The sequence below is a fragment of the Stylophora pistillata genome, chromosome 2 (assembly GCF_964205215.1).
Source record: "Stylophora pistillata chromosome 2, jaStyPist1.2, whole genome shotgun sequence".
Classification (NCBI taxonomy): domain Eukaryota; kingdom Metazoa; phylum Cnidaria; class Anthozoa; order Scleractinia; family Pocilloporidae; genus Stylophora; species Stylophora pistillata.
Window position 1 is genome coordinate 29180076 of NC_142520.1, and position 22491 is coordinate 29202566.

The 22491-nt window shown below is 38.7% G+C and overlaps 1 protein-coding gene and 2 long non-coding RNA genes across 6 annotated transcripts; 1 reads left to right on the plus strand and 2 right to left on the minus strand.

The window, feature by feature from the left end:
- Positions 1–530: 530 nt before the first annotated feature.
- Positions 531–2709, minus strand: LOC148738243 (uncharacterized). The gene is made up of 3 exons (XR_015997416.1): positions 2372–2709; positions 2227–2280; positions 531–1452 (listed from the first exon to the last, which is right to left on the minus strand). It is a non-coding gene; the product is annotated as an uncharacterized LOC148738243 (long non-coding RNA).
- Positions 1452–2221, plus strand: LOC111341362 (uncharacterized). The gene is made up of 2 exons (XR_002695841.2): positions 1452–1909; positions 2015–2221. It is a non-coding gene; the product is annotated as an uncharacterized LOC111341362 (long non-coding RNA).
- Positions 2710–4241: 1532 nt separating the features above from the next.
- LOC111341361 (protein Wnt-7b) lies at positions 4242–17118 on the minus strand. 4 transcript variants are annotated; one of them, XM_088748952.1, is made up of 6 exons: positions 16924–17118; positions 8269–8429; positions 7547–7583; positions 6998–7154; positions 6224–6495; positions 4242–5527 (listed from the first exon to the last, which is right to left on the minus strand). In XM_088748952.1, the coding sequence occupies exons 2-6, from the start codon at positions 8334–8336 to the stop codon at positions 5051–5053; spliced, it is 1011 nt and encodes a 336-aa protein (XP_088605078.1). In that variant the 5' UTR covers positions 8337–8429; positions 16924–17118; the 3' UTR covers positions 4242–5050. The 4 variants fall into 4 exon arrangements, with proteins under 4 accessions (XP_088605078.1, XP_022804064.1, XP_022804062.1 ...); XM_022948329.2 differs by lacking the exon at positions 16924–17118 and adding an exon at positions 11474–11613; XM_022948327.2 differs by lacking the exon at positions 16924–17118 and adding an exon at positions 9769–10109.
- Between the last annotated feature and the right edge of the window lie 5373 nt (positions 17119–22491).

The following is a 22491-nucleotide window of genomic DNA, read 5'->3' on the forward strand; positions in this document are numbered from 1 at the left end:
ACGAAGGGTTAAAGCTCGAAACGTCAGCTTTTATAATCGTAACAGTGGCCAATTTACCATTTCAACTTTGTTGATATATTCAAATTATTTCGTTACCCCCACCGACGCAGCCCCAAACAGTTTCTTAAGAAACTATCAGCCTTTATTCATGAAATTCTTGTATTCTCTTTTAAGTCAAACTTTCAAGCCATTTAACGTTACATTATTTCAATTTTCCCGAACTAAACCTTTCCCTTTTCACACCCAAAAGGCCGCAGGGGTCAATTTTCAAGCCTTTAATGTTTTGTCCTTGCATGGTTTTTGTTTTTCGATCCGAAATTGCATGGCTAGACCCGTTAAATTTTTCCCGAGAACACGATCTAAAAATAAACAGGTCGCTGCGTACAAAGACTGCGAAATAGGGTCTGGCGTGGGAAAAATAAACGCCCGGTGTCACGATGATAAAATTAGCTCCATCTGATTAAATCTCGGATTCCATAATTGGTAAAACATTATCGAGGAGAAAAGAGAGAATAGACATACAGGTGCTGTATTGTGATATATTTAAGATTTGCACTTGTAGTACACATTTTCTACCTTTGGGAAAGAGAAAATATGGAGGACTTATAAAGGTTCTCCTTTTCCCAATTATTGTACACTATACGTACAGTTTTAAAGCATGGCGGGGTACTCTACACTCTTTAAATATTAGGGATCTTTAGCGATCAGGATGGCAACGCCGAGGAAAGCTTCGATTAAAAAATGAATTTATATCGTGAACTAAGGATTTGCGAATGGCTGAATGTGTTTACCGTCTCTTAGGGCGCCACACTTCAACTTCAGCTGAACTTGATAAAGTAAGTGAACAGCGTTCAGTTCCCAACGAAAATTGTAAATATTTGCTGCCGTTTCCGTGCTATGACCACTCAAAGTTTGGTGATTTCCTCGTTGTTCTTTGGTAGAGGACGGCTAAGAAATGTGCAGAGATTTAAAACACACGTGCTGAGCTATTGTTTAGCATATTAGACCCTCGTTGCCGTCGCTGTCGTGGTTTGCGCTTAAGGTCCCCACTTCTAACTACGATGGAGGCACTGTTAGGTACATATATAGTTCTTGCCTTATTACGTAGTAACGATAACTGTATTGTTCCATTTGTTCATTTTAATTTACTTTCCGCTCAACACTAAGACTTTGTGGTTTCTCTCTGATCTAGCATCCTCGTTTGCCGTCGACAGCATGGCCTGCAGCGTTGAGAGGGAATTGAACCCCTTTCATAAAAAAATCCGTGAGACTCTTTGTGCAGTCGCAGCAGGCATTTAACGGTGAGACGAGAACGAAAAGGATGGCTGCTATGAAACCAACTGGCCACGCAATAACGAGTAAAATGATCAACCAGATTATACTCCATAGCAAGCTGCACAAAGCGTCTATAACTTTCGCCATTTTTTCGTCTATTGACTATATCAATTGATTCTGCAAGTTAAAAAGTTAAATTAGAGCTGAAAAAAAATCATTATACGGAAGCAAGCTTTTGGCTATAGAGTGGTTAAGGTTCCAACGCATCGAGTCAGTTAATTACTCTGAATCTTCGCTGCTAATCAAGGGTTAGCCCACCGAAACCCATCACAAAGCTATGACATCTACGAACTAACGCCAGGGGGCAAAAAAGGAGCGAATTACATGATTAAGTTTCTTGACTGCCAAGCGTCTTACATCGGAGAGATTGTTTAGAACCTCGACACGAGACCGAGGTAGGAACACAAACTAGCGAGGAAGAAGGGTGATATCAACAATCAATGAACATCATTGACTATTGATCGGAACTCAGCTCAATTTTACGACTTAGGGAACAATCAAACTGCAGTCAATTACTGACTTTGGAATGCAGACTTTTCGCCTAAAGCCGCCAATTACGTTTTACATGTTTGAGGTAAATCACGTGACTAGTTTCCTTGTTGTCGTGTTTAAGTGGAACAGTTTTATGACGTTTTTTTTTTTAAGAAATTTGAAAATACGTATTTTGTATTGCATACAGTTTACTACTGGCCAGCTTCCCGATAATTGACGTGAAAAGAAAGGTAAAAAGGAGTTGAAGTACTACCAGCTTTGGAGCTTGTTACCTGTTTTACGGTACATGGAATTTTTAAACAAATAGATTGACTCTCGTAACAAGAATCTTGAATTCCACTCAGCTAGACTGTTGTCATGCAATCATTGTAAAAAATAAACACTTTCAAATTTACTTACACTCAGATTTTCTTTTCTTCCGTTATAATCGTTGTCCTTTTGAAGGAAAATAATCTATGCACGATCAAAGCAATAGATCACTTTGAATTTTTAACGAAAGCTGGTTTGTTTGTCAATCAAAATAACAAAGATTTAGGACATTTACCTGTTGTAGGACTCATGCCATAGTTTCTATGTTGTAAAGGAGCATCTTGTAACTTGACATTACGAAAAAACAACTGGAATTACTCGAGCCGGAGTCAGAGATTTGTGTTCTCTAATGAATTTTTTCGTGATGTTCCAAATGTTTCGATTCAAAGCCAGGTGCTCCCTAGAGACGTCAGCGTAAGCATAAACAAGGTGTTATACTCTGGTAAGGATCGGCGCAAGACGAAGCCCTTGAAAATAAGGGCAAGAACAAGAATACACGTCTCGCTGAGGATCGCGATCAAAACAGAGCGTAGCTGACTTAGTTCGACTCGGAAGGAAAAAGGAGTGCATGGGGCTTGGGATGTCAGTGTGTGTGCGGGGGGGGAGGGGAGAGGAGAGAGGGGAGGGGGGTGGCTGAAACTAATCGCTCGAGTGGTGTTGAACAGATCATATAGGCCTTGAACAGATCATATTTCCAAGATGAAAGTAATTTGTTTTGCGAACAAAATCAATTTGCAGTACGCGTCATATTTTGTCCATAATAGCTTGTGCAAACGGCTAATTAATCGAGCGTGTTCAATTACTTAACCGAGGGTGGCCTTCTTTTGGAGGGAAAAAATTATCTGTTTTAATTTCTCCTATTCAGGCCTTACCTATATCGCGATAGCGTCATATAAAACATTAGCTTTGAAGGGGTTTGGCAACAGAAATGCAACAACAATACTTCGCGAAGTGCGTGCGGTGAGTCCTATTCTTGTTCGCCTGCATTCAGCGAAATAGCGATCTAGAAAAGTCCTTAATAGCTGTATTCAAACGACCGTGTCCGCCCTTAAAATGTTTCTCTGGACACAAACAAAAGGCTCAGTAATCAAAAGTTTAAATGCGTCAAATTCTATTCATAGTCTTCATTGAGAAATGCTTCTTTCAACCAACGAACTTCGCGTGTTATTTCTGTTTTATTTTTTTCTCCGCGATTGAATAAAAACCGGCCACCAACTAAAACCTATTATATATATGCATAGACTATCGCATTTTGTAGGTGGGTTAGACAAACGCCTAAGAATAAAAGTCGATGTCCATTGCCGTGGTTAGATGTTATTAAGTCAGCTCTAGTGAATTGGTTATTTTTTATTGTGGTTTGGCGAGGTCAGTTTTTGAATAGGGTATGACAGTTTTTCATCGTCTTTGAAAGGTTATAAAGTACATCAAAAAGAACGCAATGCGTGATGTAGCGGTAGAAGCGGGTGGAAATTCAAGCTCAGCTGACGGGCGAGATATCTACAAACTTATTGAATGCTACTTAAGCTTAGAAAGACCGGCATAAACTTTATTAAAATATTTTTAGCCAAAATTGAGTCAACGTCGACAACTGCGTAGCAAGGGTCAGCTTCGACACTAAGTCTAAAGGACTGACCAGTTTTAGAATTCTTTTTCCAACAGCGATAGTGAAATAAACGATACATGCTGAAGTACAATGCACAACGCCGGGAAAAAAAAGTTAACCCAAAAAGAAGAAATTAAAACGCTAAATAAATGAATAAATAAAGAAACGTCGTCTGGCTGAAGTCCTCGTTGTAAAACTAAAAGTATTTGTAGTCGCCATAATGCATGCATAATGCAATGCAATGCATGCATAATGCATGTTTAGTAGACACTGAAGTATTACCGAGATCACGCACTTTAGGATTCATTTTGCAGCTCATATCGCTCCAGGATGACTGGCTTGATGCTGTTCTGTTTTAGAATAGAATTGCCAAAGTCAGTTCATCTTGAACGCCAAATTTTGTTTGCATCCCTATCACGCAAATCATTGTTTCGCGGAATTTTCATGTGTTACCTGGTGGATGACCAATATCCTTTATTTAATACAGAAGATCTCTAAAGTCTAAGGAGTAATTAAGAATATTTTTATTGAAAAAATCCTATTTCAGCTTCTCTTTGAGTTTCTGTATATAGTTTAGCTGGCTAACCAGCTCTCGCGAGATGTGACTCATCAACGACAATGTCGATTCCGGTTGATCCAGATTGTGAAACTATTTCAGTAATACCAGACACAGATCCGGGGTTTTCTGACCTAATTTCAATGTTTATTTGTTTATGTTTAAACACCCTAAAGTGCATATAACATACTGAACTATCTTACATTGGTTTAAATAATGTGCAATAACATCGGTAACACGTTGATCAAAGAAACAACATGTACACATTGATTAAAAACGAAAAAGGTGAACTTTTGTCTAGAATTCATGTGTAGGCTCGTTTAATCGCTAAACCTACTGTAATAAGCGTCTCACAAAATTTTGTGTTTGATATTAGCTATATTTTCAAATCGTTCCAATCAGAGTAATCTCTCCTTATCGAAGACTTTTCGAAGTCTACTTTCCTCGCGAAACCGAGACAATAATTAGGAGATCGTTTTATCCACAGGATTCGGGGTAAGTGCGTAACATACCACCATATACATGGACCGTGACATTATTATTTACACGGTTGTTATATTGGCCAATGGTTTGGCGTAAAAAAAAACGTAGAACTTTTTACATGACGTGAAAACCTGTATCTTTGATTTAGGAAGAACGGCGATTTTAAAGGAAAAATTCACGGAAGTTTTCCAGTTGATGGGCCCTTTTGTTGTTGATACGGGAATGTTCAGTACTGGGTACTGCCCAAATTTCAGTCCGGTGCAAGCGCAGTTTTATCCGCTGGAACAAGTCGTGACAGAATATCTCTCTGGGCACATCTGGCATTTAACATTACAGCACCACACAAACTCACACTTGCACTTGACAATCTTATAATATTCTTGTGTTTGATGCCACATTTTGCACGAGTTGCACAGCGATTTACATTTGGTCGTGGACACTTCGTCGCTTCTGCATGTTCTTCCCAACATTCCTGGGGCCCCTACACTGTCGTTCCGCACGCAATAATCTGGGGACGAGTCGAGATAGACCAACTTTCTTTCTCTTTTGGGTCCAGCTCTTGTCTTCTTGTTGATTCGTTCTTGTAGTTTGTTGTTTTTAAATGAAACCTGTGTGGCTGTGAAATAAATCTCCTTCAATTTTGATCCAACATCGTTGAAATTCGCCAACCGTCTCCAACACGTTTTCATACTGCAGCTTCCTGTGACTCCATGACATTTGCATTCCTTTTTTAAACTCGAGCGAACAATCTGTTGATTGATCAAAATAAGCGTGATTAAACGTCTTTGGACCAAACCCTCCTTCTTAGCTCAGGTTAACAGAAAATCGTAAGTGTTTATGACTGGTTTTGCTGCATTTTCCCGCACAAATTTCAACTAGTCACAGTGTCTATATGAAATTCAATAGCTTTGTTGACATCGGAAAATCTGACGGCAAAGGAATGATTACCTTCGGACTCTTGGTTGTCGCGCATGTGAGTCTCCAGCCCCGGGTCTAGTTCCCACGCCTCCACAGAGTGGAGCAATTGTGAGACAAACAATTTTACTTTATATAAAAAGGGTATTCATCAAGATGAAAAACCGTATCCATTTTAACAATACAGAGCTACGTCATTGGTATGAAGTCAAGTTAAGATTCCACATTTGAGCCTCATCTGCCACGAGATTTCGTTACTCTCGAGGTATTTTCTCTTTTTTTCTCCGGGGAATAACTGGCATGTTTGGGAGGTCCCCCAACCTTTCATTGTTCTGTGCAAAAGAAATTTCGAAATTTGGACGTGTTCGTTTCTCTCGCATATAGCTATGGTAGGTGATCTCATCCAAGAAACCGCGGGAAATTTAGCATGAGCAAAAATTTAAAAAATTGATTCAAGGGTCGCAATGGCTCGACACTCCAAAAGAGGCAATAAAAAAAAACAAAAACAAAAAACAATTGAATTAGCGCACCTTTCTTCCTACTTCATTATTGTGAAGATTAAAAGCCGTTCGGGCATCATTTCCGTTTTCCAGTCTATCGATGAAGCGCCTTGTCTCCCTCTCTCCAAATCTGACGTCATCACTGCACCCTCCCCACTGCCAGTCATCAGTGGTCACCCGTCGCTGCTTCTTGACTATGGCGCACGTGCATCCGGGAATTTTTCCCTGTCGGCACTGAAACGTGATTTCGTGTGTAATGGCGGCTGAGCTAATGGCGTGGATAAATGCGGTCTCTCGAGTGGCTAGGAGGATAGAATAGCAGTTAGAATTCCAAAGGAAATGATTAGTCTTTAGCAACAATGCTAAATTTTGTGTTAAAATAATGTGGTTTTGGTGGTGTTTGGTACAATATAAAAACTGAGAACGTTGGGTAACACAGATCATTCAAGAATCTTATTTGAAGTTAAAATTGGTCAATAGGCGCACAGAAATCAAGTCAAGTTCCATTCACTAAAGATGGAAAGAGGACAGAATATGATGTATGTTAATCTTTGTTTAAAGGGCTCACAAACATTTTATTAGAACGACTTCATCTAATCTTGTCTTTAAAAAAAAGTGGCCAGATTATATCGATAGCTCCAGAAATAATCTTTAATCCTTTCTTCAAGTTTATTTATACTCGAGTTCTGGAAAGATTATGGGACTCGCGCCAAACATCAAGCGTGTACTTCAAATTTCAAGTCTTGGTCAGTTTCTTCTTTGGGATTTAACAAAGTCAGCTTAACAACGCAAAGATCGGCTTACCATACGGTAGAGTTGTTTTAACGAAGATGGGCAACTCTCTGAAAATTGCTTTATTGTTCACCGTGCAGTTCCAGATCTCGTTCTTGAACTGATTTTCACATTCCTGCAATCCCCTTTGGCCTCCTTCCTTGACGATACTCGACAACAGCTTAAAAGACTGGCATAAGAGGAAAGACACAAATCACATATAGAACCATCACAAGAGTTAATTATCAAATTTACTGATGACAGGTTTCAGTTTCACCCTCGACCAATAGAAAACAAAGTCAGTGATATTTCTATTGAGTGTTCGACTCTTAGCAAAATGACAAGCGAGGTCTTGATATCCTACGAGAAATTAGAGTTACCGAGTAACCCCGCTCGAGTTGATAACAAAACAAACCGCAGGATTTGTCAACAACTTTCCATTGTTTACTGAACAAGTTCAATTGCGCCTCTGTTGCGTTATTAAGCAATAACGTTGAGTTTCACGTCAAACGAACAAAAGTAAAAGACTCAAACAGGAATCTTCATAAACACTTTGTGGACAGAGCAACAGAGTGAAATTACCTCTTCCCCTTTAATACTGCGTGAGCTTCGTTCAGATCTGTTAAAAGAAATAACGCGGCATTAAAATGTTTGTAGAGGGATCATACGTGTTGTGACTCTTTGAATCATTTGCTTAATTGTTTGTCAAAGCAAACAGCACCTTCGACCTTAAACTGATTACATAAGAACATCTCCAACATATTTCGACAAAGGATTTTCTTCATGCGATCAAAATGCCCGTAGAAGTGTATCAAAAGTTTTAAAATTATTACGCTAAGCGTTCCCACTCAAGCTAAAAACGCCGCATAATCCCTTAAGATGACAGTAAAAATGACCGCGCAATTTAACCTTGAGTTAAACAAAACTTTTTAACTTGTATCAAACAAGCATGTTCTATTTATGTTAGATTATCAGCATAACCAGCTAAAATAGGGCCGAAAGTTTTTTCAAGTTGATCTTTCCTCTTCCAACGGAAAGGGGCCTTTCTGAGTTAAGTACATCCCTAGTTCGTTTCATCGCCTTTACCTCGCCAGGAGCAGTGGACCGTTTACTTCCCAAGTCATTCAGTGCAATTTCTTGAATTAATTTTGTTCTTTATATTTTAAATACGAATTTTGAGCAAACAAGGCAGCTTTAAGAAACACGAACTCTGAGACCGCATGGAGCGAAGTTTCTCGATGAACAAATCTGCCACGCTTTGGCAATTACTGGAAATAAGTTTTAATTCTTCTGATAAAACTCACCTGACAATACACAGTCTTTCCGACACACAGAGAAATAAAACAAGCCATATTGCTGTAGATAGTTTCATGTTGTCCCCTTGTAACCTTGACAGGCAAACTTGGTCCGTGTTAGTTTCTAAGATCAATCAATGCCGAACTTCTTCTGTTCTCTTTCAATTAGGCTGCCAAAAACAAATAAGCTCATTAATAAACACGCTCACAATGGTACACAAGTTACTTATGCAAAATTGCTCTAAGGTGGGTGTCAGGTGTGAATGTCGGCATCTACGTATGAGGTGCGAGTCTTTTATGGCTAAATCAATATTACAATAGTATTGTTATCTCATTATAATTCATTAAATCTCAGATAATCTTCGACAATTCATACATAATTTTTTGTATGCTTGGCTGGCTTGTAATTCAAGTGTGATGTTAGCCGGTGCCGAAGTGAAAATTTTGCTCTACATACTTGTCTGTCGCACAACCGAAGAGGTCGATTTTCATCTTTTATCTGAGGTATTCAATTGCAAAGCCGTAATTTAAGAAGTCAACTTGCACTTCCAAATTTGCATAAAGTTGATGCCTTAGCAAAAACTCCAAGATGGTTTTAAAGGTCTATGAATCCCATTATTTTGTAAATTTGTGTGTTGCAACGAAGCGACAAAAATTGCCGAGCCTCAAAGTCTGCATTCGGTTCACACTTGTGAAATAGTAAAAGCCACTTATGGAGAGGTTAAGAAGGGTTTTTACGGAAAACTGCAAACATTGAGTGTATTGTTGTCTGCTCTGAGCCACCTTTAAGCTAATATAAAAATCATGATTTCGAATACTAGCTGTTAGTGCAAAATATTTCCAGTTTTCTACGATTCTTGACGGAGTTCGTCCTAAGGATTACGGGAACATTTTCCGATTTATTTGCAGGGTTCGTCTCAAGGCTCATGGGAATTTCAGTAAAATGTGTCAGCGTTAATTTTTGCAGTTTGCCTTTGCCCCGAAAAACCAAATAAAGCCTACTACAACCAGTTTGTTAAATTACAACCATTTTCCACTCCTGCAATGACCTCATCGAATCGCACTCTCGGCTGAACTGAAGTGATGTAAACCTCACAAACTAACATCCCACTTACCCAAAGCTTAAAATCATGATTTTAATGCTGTTCAGTTACACATGGTTTAAAATTGTGTTCTTCCTAGAAGCTTTCTAAACCGATGCGTGTCGGATTCAAATTAAGCGTATTGAAATTTACTTCTTTAAACCTATGGATATTTAAGTTTTTCAATTCTCTGTTTCTGATTTTCATTCAGTGAAACCCAGTATAACTAAATATGTTTTGCTGATGTAAATGGGATATAAGTTACCGGCTGACTTAAATGAACATTAACATGAAGAATACCTCAGATAGTGCTTAGCACTACGAACACAAAAATGAAGTAATTTTCCTTGAGTAATAGATTAGGAAGCTTGTAATAGAAAATTCTGCAATCTTACATACCCTAATTTAGTGAAAACCATTCACTGACCTACACTATACCAACAGCATTTTCACTGCGTTCATCTCCACGTCCGCCATTTGTAACACGGAAAATAATGATGTGGTGTTGCCCGTGGGTTTTCGCAAATTACGCTCTTTATGGACGCCGTATCGGCGTGGAACTCACAATCAACGGCGCGTTACTGAAAATACTTGTCAAGTTTCCAAAACCAAAAACATAAAAAAAGATAAATGATTTGCAGAGAGTCCTTTAGAAGTCATTGTGTCGTTACGGTGGCCGATTTAAAGATGCATTCTTTGCGTATGTAAACAGTTTTGAAATTGGATAAGATTAAGCCTCCGATATGCGGATTTGCTTCAGACATTCTTAAAGCGATATCTCGCTAAACTCTTAAAAAACAAAGCCAGCCGGTGTTCACAGAGAAACAGGCTCCATCTCATACATACAAAAGTGGACCGCTAATGACCAGCGGCGCCTTTAATCAAGACAAATATATCACTATTAAAATTTTTGAAGTCGCCAATACTGCATAGAAATTTATTGAAACACACTTTCAAGGGAAAACCATCAACCGTATGTATAATTTACTTGTATTGAATTTACAGTGCTCGGCTTTGAAATCACAGGGGCTAATTGGAACTTAAGTAACACCTGCATCCGGCCCTTGTTTACTCGCCTTTCTCTGCCTTAGTTAAAAAGCTTAACTAAGCACTTACACTTTATTTCATCCCTTTAGAAATGTTAAGTACATCATCTTTTGGCGTGATATTCAATTATATATTCAAGTCTCATCGAAGTTTGAGTCGAAACGGAAGTGATATGAGTAAGACAGTATTTGAGGAACGCTGACTATCAAAGGTTACACTATTCTTGCCATGTTCCTACTGTGCCCCACGTTTTATGAGCTATAAAAAAAGCCTCAAATAAAACGTACGTGGGCACAAAACACTTTAGAAAAAGCACCGGATACAAAAAGTTGACTCTTTACGTGTAAAACTCCCTCCCAGAAGTAATCAACACATAGCCTTTTAAGCAGAGAGGTCATGAGAAAGCAGAAAATATAATGTAGGTGATATAACACCCTCGTGGATAACTGCTGGCAATATTTTCTTATGCATTACAAGTAATTTTGTCAGAACTATGTGGCAGGCAGTATGGAAGACGCGTCGTTTTTTTAGGGCCTATGTCGGTGTCAGATTAGTTCTGAGAAAAATCGACCACCGGTAACTGGAGTGAACAAAAACTTCGTCTCTCTTTTAACTCCAACAGAGAAATAAGGGAAGCCCTAAATATCAAAAAACGCTTGACTGAGTACGGAGGCAGAATTAATAATACACACCGTTCTCGAATAATCACCGTATCTAATAGAGGAACAGAGCGATCTTGCGAGGACTACAAAGAAAAAGAAAATCAAATATGGTGCAACTTGGTAAGCAATACCAACCATAGAAATTCTCATCAAAAGAACGATACACTGGAACATTAAACAAGTATCTATGTCACAGAATATTTACATATGATTTACCGTTGTTGTTGTTAGTGACATAAGAAAAAATACCATTTTGAAATAAACGCCGCCCTCGTATAAACGCCGCTTCGAAAACGCTTAAATATTTAATAATTGCCACGGCGTTTGATAAAATAAATATGTTGATTCTTGGTGAGTTTTCTCTGCCCCGCAAAGAACATTTTAAATCATTTCCCCAAATCGAAAATTGATGTTTACCCTTACCAAAGCTCCTTTGGAGGAATACTTCAATATGGCTTAAATGAAATCTTGCTTAATTGGAACCAAATTTGTCAGAATCTATCATAGGCCATCGAAACATTTAGATCTATGACCTCGTCAACTCTTCGATCTTCGCTATCTTGACTATAATACGCAAATATGCGAAATTATCTGGCATACTAGAGATTATGAAACTGAAATTGGTAAAAAATTTATAAACAGCCATAAAGAATTTCGAGAAGCTGACATCTGACTACCATTTGTTAGAGTAAATGATAATCTGTTAGAATTATTCGCTGATGGCATTACCTGGCCCAGTGGGTCGTCAAGGTCGGCAATCTCGAATTCAAGCTTGCACCTAAATCGCCTTTAGACGTATTCAAACATTTTGTAAATGTTAACACGGATAAATCTCGTTATCTACTCAGGCGCCCCGTTGGAGATAATTCGGTTTTATCAACTATGTTGATAATGTAAATTGACATCTATAAATAATTTCCAAAGCTGACGTTTCGAGCGCTAGCCCTTCGTCAGAGCTAATAAAGGAATTGTGGGTTGTGTTTGGTTTACAGTGAAAACCTGCAAGTAAGAACCTAAAAATTAAGAACCTGTTAGCCTAAAATTTGCCATTTATACAATCTATAAACAAGAACCTATTTAGCCTAAGAAAATTAGAATAGGTTCTTATTTTCTAAAATCATATAGTACATTACAGGTACACTGAAATTATTTACTGTAATAGATGTAAATATACAAATTCATATTATTTTACTTTTTGTGGGAGGGGGGGTGGGGTAGGGGTGGTGTGGTGAATAAAATTAAAATATAGGACGATTACAAACTTATTATGCAGGTGTGTTTTTCTCCAAGAATAAGAACCAGTTTTAAGAACCTAAATAGCCTAAAAATTTTGTTAAGTACCATTTATATAAGAACCTGTTTAGGCTAACTCTTAAAAATACAGGTTCTTACTTGCGGGTTTTTACTGTATATGCAGGAGGATGGAACTATCTTATTGGTGGGAATATGGTTACGAGAAATCACAAGAAAAAATTAGCTGAGTGGTCCTTGATGCCGTGGGAATAAGAAGTGACGATTTGAAACATCAATGTTTGCTGTAGGGTTTGCAGCTTTTCGAACTTCCTAGATATAGGGAAAGACCGCAGACTGATACATGTTGCTTAGAATGATTATGGAGATTACAGTGTCTAGCAACTGGTTTGTCAACCTCGTTCCCAGGGTCATTCATCTTCCCGCCCGTCATTCATCTTCCCACCCCCTGGAGCGCTCAGGGGGTGGGAAAAAGAGAGACCCTGGGAACGAGGTTGCTGCTTTGTATACATCTTTGTCATTCTTTTCGAAGGTGGCGTGAGGTTGAAATTTGGGTGTTGGGCTCGGTCACAATTCGCCGTCAAGACTTAAAGCGCATGCGTGACCCTTTCACTTATAGGTTTCAAAATCTAATTGTAAAGCATGTAAAACAAATAATGCAATGTAGTTTCTTCAAGAGATCTATATCAAGAAAGGTGTAACATACATAAATGCGCCATACGTACATGAATGAATGTAAAAACAACAACGACAACAACTGTTTGTTTATGAAGTTAGATTAATAAAAGACTATGCATAACTTATAACTTTCACTGAATCATCTGGTACGCATTGTCTCCGCAAATGTTTTTTGTCGGTAAACTTGTCCGTATTCGCTAGTAAACGAATAGTTTGATACCACGAAACATCCATCAAAGACTGAATCATCCACCGTATGTAATTTTTGGAGCTAATAGCGCGTGCACTCTTAAAAACCGTTTATTTGCCTTTCCAAATGATTATTTATTCAAAATTTGTTAAAGCTTACAAACTTTTAACTGGGTAGGACGACGCATCTCTCGCTAAGTAGTATTAAGAGGTAACTAACGTGCTAGTTCTTTTCGATCAACCTTCGTAATAGCGGAGCTCGCAGCGCGCACAAAGCACGCAAGCAGCGTAATAGCGGAGCTCGCACAAATAGCGTAATAGCGGAGCGCGCATAAAGCACGCAAGCAGCGTAGAATCACATCTAAGTTAATCTTCCAAACCATCAAGCCTCGGTCGGTTCTTCCTTCCGTCCTTAAAAAATACTACTGCGCGACAAGATTAGCAACAGTACCGTAAATAAGTTCCACATATGATTAACATTTTGTTAATTTAGAAGTTTACTAAATCGCAAATATGGTGGTGACAATATATGTCATGATTTTTTGTGGCTCAAAAGCTGGACTTCTCAGAAACTAAGTAATAAAAAATAAGTAAAAAGCTTCTACGGATATCGTATCTGTGTCTCCTGGATACCGCCGAGGCATTGGTCAGGTGCCATTACTAATAGCCTACCTTTGAGTACGTTTAGAGGTGAGCCACGAAAAGTGGCTCTAGTGCACGATGTCGAGGCTTAGAGCCCAATAAAAGAAGTCAAGAAACGAAGTGAAAGTCTATTTACGTTTTGTTGCACAACTACCCCAACCTAGTTATATCGTCTAAATATGTCAATAGCTACGATTTTCAGATTGTTAAAGGAATCAATTTAGTTATCTTTTGGCTTCTTAAGTTTCTTTTACTAAAGAGAGGAATCTTCAGTTTGCTTTGGAAAAATACGATCAAATATTTACCATACTGCAGTAAATGGTTTGAACCCGGGGGTAACACATGAAAGCGTAGTGTGATCGTCCGGGTGAGTGTAGTCCTGAGAAGGACCGCTGTCGGTGGTAGTGACTGACGTTTCGACAACCTATGCGGAAGTCAAGTGACTCTGATGATGACTTCCGCACAGGTTGTCGAAACGTCAGTCACTACCACCGACAACAGTCCTTCTCAGGACTACACTCACCCGGACGATCACACTACGCTTTCACACATACCATACTGAAAGCGTCTTGAGATTTCAAGGAGTATGCAAATCAATTAGAACATTGTCTTCAAATACGTTAGAAAGTCAACTACGAACTACACTGCTCAACAACCTGGCTGCTGATAGATGATCCACCACTGAGGTCTCGCTCATCTCTTGATGATTTGTTTGAACAGTTAGGAGCTACCCAAACATGTATTTTTTTACTCAAACAATGATTAACAAATGGTAAACACCACAGCGTACACTATTGAGTTACGGATGCACGCGGGAGGTTGCTAAGCAGGAAAGAAGCGTAAGAGTCGCTCGAGGCGATAGCCGAGAGCGACTCTAGCTTCTTGAGTGCTTAGCAAACCTCCCAAGTGCATCCATAACTCAATAGTGTACGCTGTGGTGTTTACCATTTGTTTTATAACATAACATTGCTACATTGAAGCTAAAGAGTTTCCTTTTATTTAACAAATCTTACGTGACCAGAAAAAACAAGCGCGCGCGGAAAAATAGTCTTTGCATTTGCTCACGTCAGCAGCGTACACCCATGGGCAAATGGGGGACGCTAAATTGATCAATCAGAGCGCGCGCTTTACTTTGGTTATGTTATAATTTTTTTCGGTGAACAGGAGCAGCAGCTGTATGTGAACTGCGCTCGTAGTTCCTGCAATCTAATGGATGTATGGCGAGGTTACTCAGTTGCTTAAATTTTCAGCACGTTTGAAAAAGTTGTTCTTCTTTTTTTAATCCTGAAACGCAGGAGGTATTAAGTTTCACATATACGTATTCACGAGGATGATAAACACGACATGATTTCCGAAGGAAGTCGTCTGACCAAATGCAAACTGGAAAAATGAAGTCAGGCCATTGGGTGTAGCAGAACTTAATAAAAGTGCAATTAGGTTTAAAGGATGTATGACATTGGTTTTATATCTTTTGTCTCAAATCTGACTAAATGTGACGGCGAGTAAATGAAGATTACGACCAGTAATCTTAATAAGTAAGATTCTGCAATCTCATCCTAGATCTGTTCATATATTTTGAACTGCGGTATTAGATACGTATGATGCACGATCCTCGCAATAGAGAGCGCTATTTATGCAATAGCGAAATTCAGACCTGAAAAAAAAAAAAAATTAGGCCTGTACGGGATTCGAGCCACTGACCTCTGCGATACTAGTGCAGCGCTCTACCAATTGAGCTAACAAGCCAACTGGGAGAAGGCCGTTAAGTTGACTCGTAATAAGCCCCTGATGACGGGTTGACGAGCGCTGCACTAGTATCGCAGATATCAGTGGTTCGAATCTCGTACAGGCCTGATTTTTTTCAGGTCTGAATTTCGCTATTGCATAAATAGCGCTCTCTATTGCGAGGATCGTGCATGATACGTATCTTTTTTTCCCTTTTTTTCATTAAGCTGGTTTGCTAGTTTCGGCAACTAAATGAGTTTCTGTACCAAGTTTCGATCAATAATTAGTCCTGAGCTAGAGTTTTTTCACTAAACAGTGGGAAATATGCGTGAAACCGTACTAAGTTTCTATTAATAACACAATGCGCCAAATTCTGTCTAGCCACAGGATTTTACTGACCTTGGGTGAAGACCGTACAGATGTGGTACGTGATGGTCAGTGCACAATCACGTTTTTGGGAAACCGAGAACCCTCTTGTGCTAAAAAAAATATTATACGTCTAAAACATCTAAAAATAACCAGATTAAGACTTGGCTTTGTCTGGGGCAAATTTGTTAGTAAACCAAAAGCTTGGATAATTTGAAACTACGTTAGTATGGCTTGGTTCCTGAGACCTTGCCTTTGTTCTTTGCTGAGATCTTTGACTGTTTTCTTTGCAAAACTTCGATGTGTTCATACCAGAATGACGAAACTCCTTTTGTTGGGATAAAAATCTCGCATACGCTGCTTGAAATTTTCATACCTAGACAATTCAACCCTTTTATCAAGACAAAACTTGAAACATTGCTTGCTGTTTAGCTTGGTAACCATTACAGCGAAAAATTCCCCTTATGAACAGATATCAGGCAGTTATTTCCCGCGTAAACGAAATATGAATCTATCCACATTGGGGGTCATATCGCAAGAGGGAGGTGAATTATTTTTAGATCATGACTTCGTGAAGGCAATTTATTCATTTGCATACAACTTTTTACACAAGAATAAGAAACAGCGACAAACCTACACGAGTATGAGTTATACAAATTGAGTGAAGCGAGTGCTCTTGTCACTATTGTTAACGATTTTCATTTCCTAAACGCCTCGTCATTTGGTGCACTGGGAAAAAGGGATCAATCTTTGAGTTTAATTGCTTCTCAGTAAATCAGTTAAAATAACAACAGCACCAACAATGACAATAGCCACAACAAACTGAATAGGAAAAAAGTGACATCTTCGATTTTGACTTAAATTCTGGAATCGTTTCTTAAACGTCACTAACGGCACTATATTTCATTTGTCTCGACTTTTAAAGGAGAGTAGTCACCGTATGATCCAGACATATTACCATCGTATTCTAAAATTAACTTGAGATTGTAAATGAACATGAAAATTCCTTATTTTTCACTAACCTTTTCTTTACACTGGCTCTTCAAAACGTGTAAATAACAGAAACACCGCCACAAAGTTCTAAGCACCGCTCTTCATTCGTTCTTTATACTCGATTTTCATCTCGATTCCTCATCTTCTAAATTTGAGTCGCGCGTGAGTGAGGAGTTTAATCCTCTTAGTTAGTTCAATAAAAGTTCCATGTTGTGGTTTGGATCGTGTTCTCGATTCATCGCTGAACGAATGAAAAAGGTGGAAATCGATCAAAACCCCCTTAAACTACCTGACAACAAAAAAAATTTTTAATGAACGGAACTTGATTTTTTTTTTAGATTCCCCAGTATTAGTCTAGCGGCCGCCTGAAACGAATTGCAGTTGTCATTATAATCCTCCCGGGTTAAAAAAGTTTCCATCATGATTGGCACAAATTAATTTGAGCCAGAATAACTGAATACAAATGAGATCGAAAATGAGTAAAGGAGCCATGTCAAGGTCTGTTCAGCCGACTAGAAAATTCAAATTTGTCGTTTAAAATCCGTGTCTTGACGTATTCCGTTCCGCTTCTGCAACGCAACAATCACTGTAGGATAAGAGGGTATCTCTAGGCAATTGATTTTTTTTCCAGCCCCTCAGATAACGTGACTGGATCGGTTTTGAAGTTGATGATATGAGCCCGTCTAACGCCGGATTTCTGGATTTGAGGAGTCTTCGCATTCCCATGCGTCTGGATTTAACAACCGCGTTTGATTAATCATCATTACGTGTGTTTTCTCATTTTTCCGCTTTGTCATACTACAACTGAGGTAACATCATATGTTATAAGTAAAAAAGAAGCATTCTGCAAACTCAGTGAAGGTTGTCTTGCTTACAGTCAATGCCGAACCTGAAACCTCGGAAATTTAGCAGTGGGATTGTTGCGAGAATGTGGATTAGACGTTTACACGAAAACCCAGTTTCGAAAGACTCTTAACTTGGCATGGATTTGGGGCGCAACCAACAACGCAAGCGTTTGCTTCAGTTTGGGTAGTTTTGATAAAGATTAGAGCCATCAGTTACAATGGCACGCCTCTTCGTCAAGTTGTCTTTACGAAATATATGATTTCTCGCTCTGACGAAGGAATGAGGATCGGAAAATCCAGTTTTAGAAAATCTCTATTTTGGCCAATTTGCATTATCAACCCAGTTGATAAATCAAATTATTCCGTATGAACTCTCTCCGTAATTAATTTTTACAGTATATGCCATCAATTTATCAAAAGAAAGTTTATAATTTGTGAAAATTGCTTTGATTTTAGAATCCAAGAGGCTGGTCAAGAAGATATGATTTGAACATTTTGTAATGTTATAGTTCGTAAGTCATAATTGAAAGCCCTAGATTTTGAAATTATATAATTTCATTTCTGCGGGATCAGTAAATATTTAAAAAGTTTATAAATTGAAAGGCGTTATCCATTTCGTACCTTTTTTTGAAAATAAAATGTCCACTTGAATACAACAGGAGGAAAGCCGTGAAACAACAGATTGTTGAAGAAATCTTCCGACGAAACGCGCTAATCACAGCTTTTGAATTTCATTCAATCACAGCTGAGCAGAAAAATTTATAAGGTGAGAAAGAGTGAGAATAGAATGTCCGCATCAAGTTCCCAAGGCAGAACCTTTCCAAACTTGACAGAACCTAAAGCAGAAGTATACCGAGGTTAATTACGTTGGAATGCATCGGTAAGTTCCCAAGGCAGAACCTTTCCAAACTTAATAGGACGTAAAGCAGAAGTATACCAAGGTTAATTACGTTGGAATGCATCGATAAGTTCCCAGGGCCGAGAACCTTTCCAAACTGGACAGGACCTAAAGTAGAAGTATACCAAGGTTAATTTCGTTGGAATGCATCGAGTGACATAAGGTAAACGTCCTCTTCATTTTTCCTCCCCGGTTAACTGATTTAGTGGAATGCAAAGTTGGCTCAATTTAAAAAATGTGTCCTGCAAAGTAATTGAGAAATTGTACACTTATCAGGAGGCTTACCATGTTAGGATCAACGATTTTCTTTTATCCTTTCTTCTGATTGGCATACAGCGTCCATGTTTCACTCCCGTCTAGCGGTGTGCTAATGACGCAAGCGTTGTACACTGCCTTCTTGGTCTTGACGGGAAGTATGAAAATCTCCCACACTCGCTTGATGAGGCGAGCATAGTTGCTGCCTTTCCAATCCTCTTTTCGACCTATTTGTCTTGGGAGAGGTTGGTGCTTATAGTGGACCCCAGGTATCTGAACTGGTTCACGGTTCAGTTCCAGCTTCTAGCTGCGTTTAAAAAGATTCCCTCCATAATTGACACAAATCAGTTTAGGAGGGTACGCTATAGAGTCGCTAAATGGGGATAAGATTAAAATTGGGTAAAGGAGCCACTTTAAGGTTTTTGTTGTCGTTAACAACCCGTATATTGACAGTCTTTCTTTTTCTTCTACAATTCAATAATCCCCCTATGTAATTGATTTTCTTTGAGCCCCTCAGTTAAGGGTGACTGGATCAGTTTTGAAGCTTATGGCATGAGCCGTGTTTGAGGAGTCTTATTACTTGGGATTCCTATTGAAAAGCTTAAGTGTAAAATCACTGCTGTCCTCTTTTCCCTTTAAGACACTTCTAGCATTTCTGCAACGGCAATGATTATGAGGTTCCACCATTAAAAACAGAAGTCCCCTGATTTTAGTCTAATTCTAAGTCTTTTCACAATGCCATGAAATTTGCAGGCTGAGGCGGATCGGAGGTCTCATAACGGTCAAGAGCATTCAGATTTTTTAAATAATTTCTGGTTAAGTGTCATTAAAAGCTGAATCGAGAGAGAAAATAGTGCTGAAGACTTGCAGTTAACTTCTAAATTATATCAAGTTAATCAGTTTGTAACTGTTTCGTGCTTACCTCTATTAATCAGTTGAATTCGTATACGGAAAGGAGACTCGTGTAGGTACAACTTCTCGTTCAGCATTGTGTGGTTCCAGAAAATATCCATACCCCTCATGGAAGGGATTTGCCGTATGACCCCCCTCCCCTCTGGATTTTCCGAAATTGGTCCCAAAATAACCCCCCCTCCCCTCCGGAATTTCCAAAAATTTAGAACACCCCCTGGAAATATTGCTATCTCTTATTATTAAAAACTGGATCACTGGATAATGCAATTCAAGACTTTTTATTGGCTTAGCCATTATGGTATATGAGCCAATCTACCATAATCTAATATCTGTACATTGTAATATCCGGTTTCTTCTTACAAATTTAAGTCGAGAAGATTTGTCTAATATCGCGGGGGCGTTTTTTTAATAAAACAATTATTCCACTCGCGCTTGTTGGATATGAGATGATTATAGCCAACTCGGCGCTACACGCTTCGTTGGCTATCTATCATCTCATAATCCAACGCGCGCTCGTGGAATAATTGTTAATTATTAAAAACTCGATCATTGGATAATCCAATTAAAGACTTTTTGTTGGCTTAGCTATTATAATATATGAGCCAATATACCATAATCTACAAATATGGTAAGCGTGCGCGTCGGGTTAAGATTAAAAGGGAGCTAAAAAATTTAAGATTTGGTAAGATTTGTCTAATATCTTTGGGACGTTTTTAATGAAACAATTATTCCACTCGCGCTTGTTGGATATGAGATGATTATAGCCAACTCGGCGCTACACGCCTCGTTGGCTATCTATCATTTCATATCTAACGCGCGCTCGTGGAATAATTGTTAATTATAACATAACCAAAGTAAAGCGCATGCTCTGATTGGTCAATTTAGCGTCCCCCCATATTTGCTCATGGGTGTACGCTGCTGACGGGAGCAAATGCAAAGACTATTTTTCCGCGCGCGCTTGTTTTTTCTGGTCACGTAAGATTTGTTAAATAAAAGGGAACTCTTTAGCTACAATGTATCAATGTTATGTTATGTTATAAAAAAATGGCAAATGGCTAACACCACAGCGTACACTATTGAGTTATGGATGCACGCGGGAGGTTGCAAAGCATGAAAGAAACGTAAGAGTCGCTCGAGGCTATCGCCTCGAGCGACTCTAGCTTCTTGAGTCGCTCAAATATCGTTCTAACAAATTTTCGTTCTAACAAATTTGCGTAAGAGTCGCTCTCGGCTATCGCCTCGAGCGACTCTAGCTTCTTGAGTGCTTAGCAAACCTCCCAAGTGCATCCATAACTCAATAGTGTACGCTGTGGTGTTTATCATTTGTTAAATTGAAGGGAACAGATAAGTAGTTTTTTCACTAGGATGCCAAATTTTGTGAGTTTCAAGTGTTTTTTGTTGAATTATATAACAGGTAAAGCAAATTCCTCATGAGAATTCCTGATGCGCTCGAGTGACGAACAAATTTTGAGTTTCGTGTATTTTCCGCTTTTCTGTTGAATTCTACAGCGAATTCCTTATTCACTCAAGTCACGAAGAAATTGTTGTCAAAGTTCTTGGCCACGGGCAAATGAAATACAAGATCGCGTGGGAAATATAACTGTACTTTCTCTCACTGCCTCAAGAGGAAAGCAAAGAGATCAGGACCTCGTCGCGCGATCAGACAGTGCGAGTATCGAATTTCGTTCTAACAAATTTGCATATTTGAGTTAGCAGCAAAATTGCTCATCGCTGTTTCTAGTACCCTTCCCATGTTTTCTTGAATGGTAAGGATTTTGTGCTTGATTAACGACTGGATGCTGTTCGTTAAAGTCTCGGTTAAGCGCAAGTTCAATGCACGTGCGAAGCCTGAGCTCGGTAGCCTGTTGTTCACTATGCCACATAGTAGTAGTAGTAAACCTTTATTTAACTAGGGTAATCCCTTCAGAATACTAAGGTATATCTGTTATCAATAGGAGCCTTAGATTAAAAACTAACAAAAAGTTTTATAAATAAATAATAAGAAACTAAGTAACTAAGTTAAAATAGAAATGAATAAAGGCTGATAGTTTCGAAAGAAACTGTTTGGGGCTGCGTCGGTGGGAGTAACGAAATAATTTGGATATATCAACAAAGTTGAAATGATAAATTGGCCACCGTAATGATTACAAAAGCTGACGTTTCGAGCGTTAGCCCTCCGACGAAGGATTTTGCCTGAAGAGATCCTTATTCATTATCTTGTTAAAGGTCGGATATCCACTCCGCTACTGCTAACACTTGAAGGTACTATTCACCTGTCAGTATTGGAAGCGCAACTGCGCGTAAGGTCTTGATTGCTCTTGATTTATGACAAGTATAATCCTTCGTGTTCAAAGTTTTGACATATGAGAGGTTAACTGAACATAAAATTTGATGCTTTTAAATGAGTTTCTAGTAGGTCATTAATCGCTCGTGCTTTGAAGGATACAAGAGGTTAACTGAACTTAAAATTGATGTTTTTAAATGATATTCAAGTAGGTCATAAGTCACTCGTGCTTTGAAGGATAAAAGAAGTTGACTGAACATAAAATTGATGTTTTTATATAAGTTTCAAGCAGGTCATTAATCGCTCGTATTTGATATCTATGCAAATAAATTGTCATGGTAAATTTTTGTGTTTTTTCTTTGTTACTCTCTTACGCGCCACGAGAACCCTCTGGAAATATTTC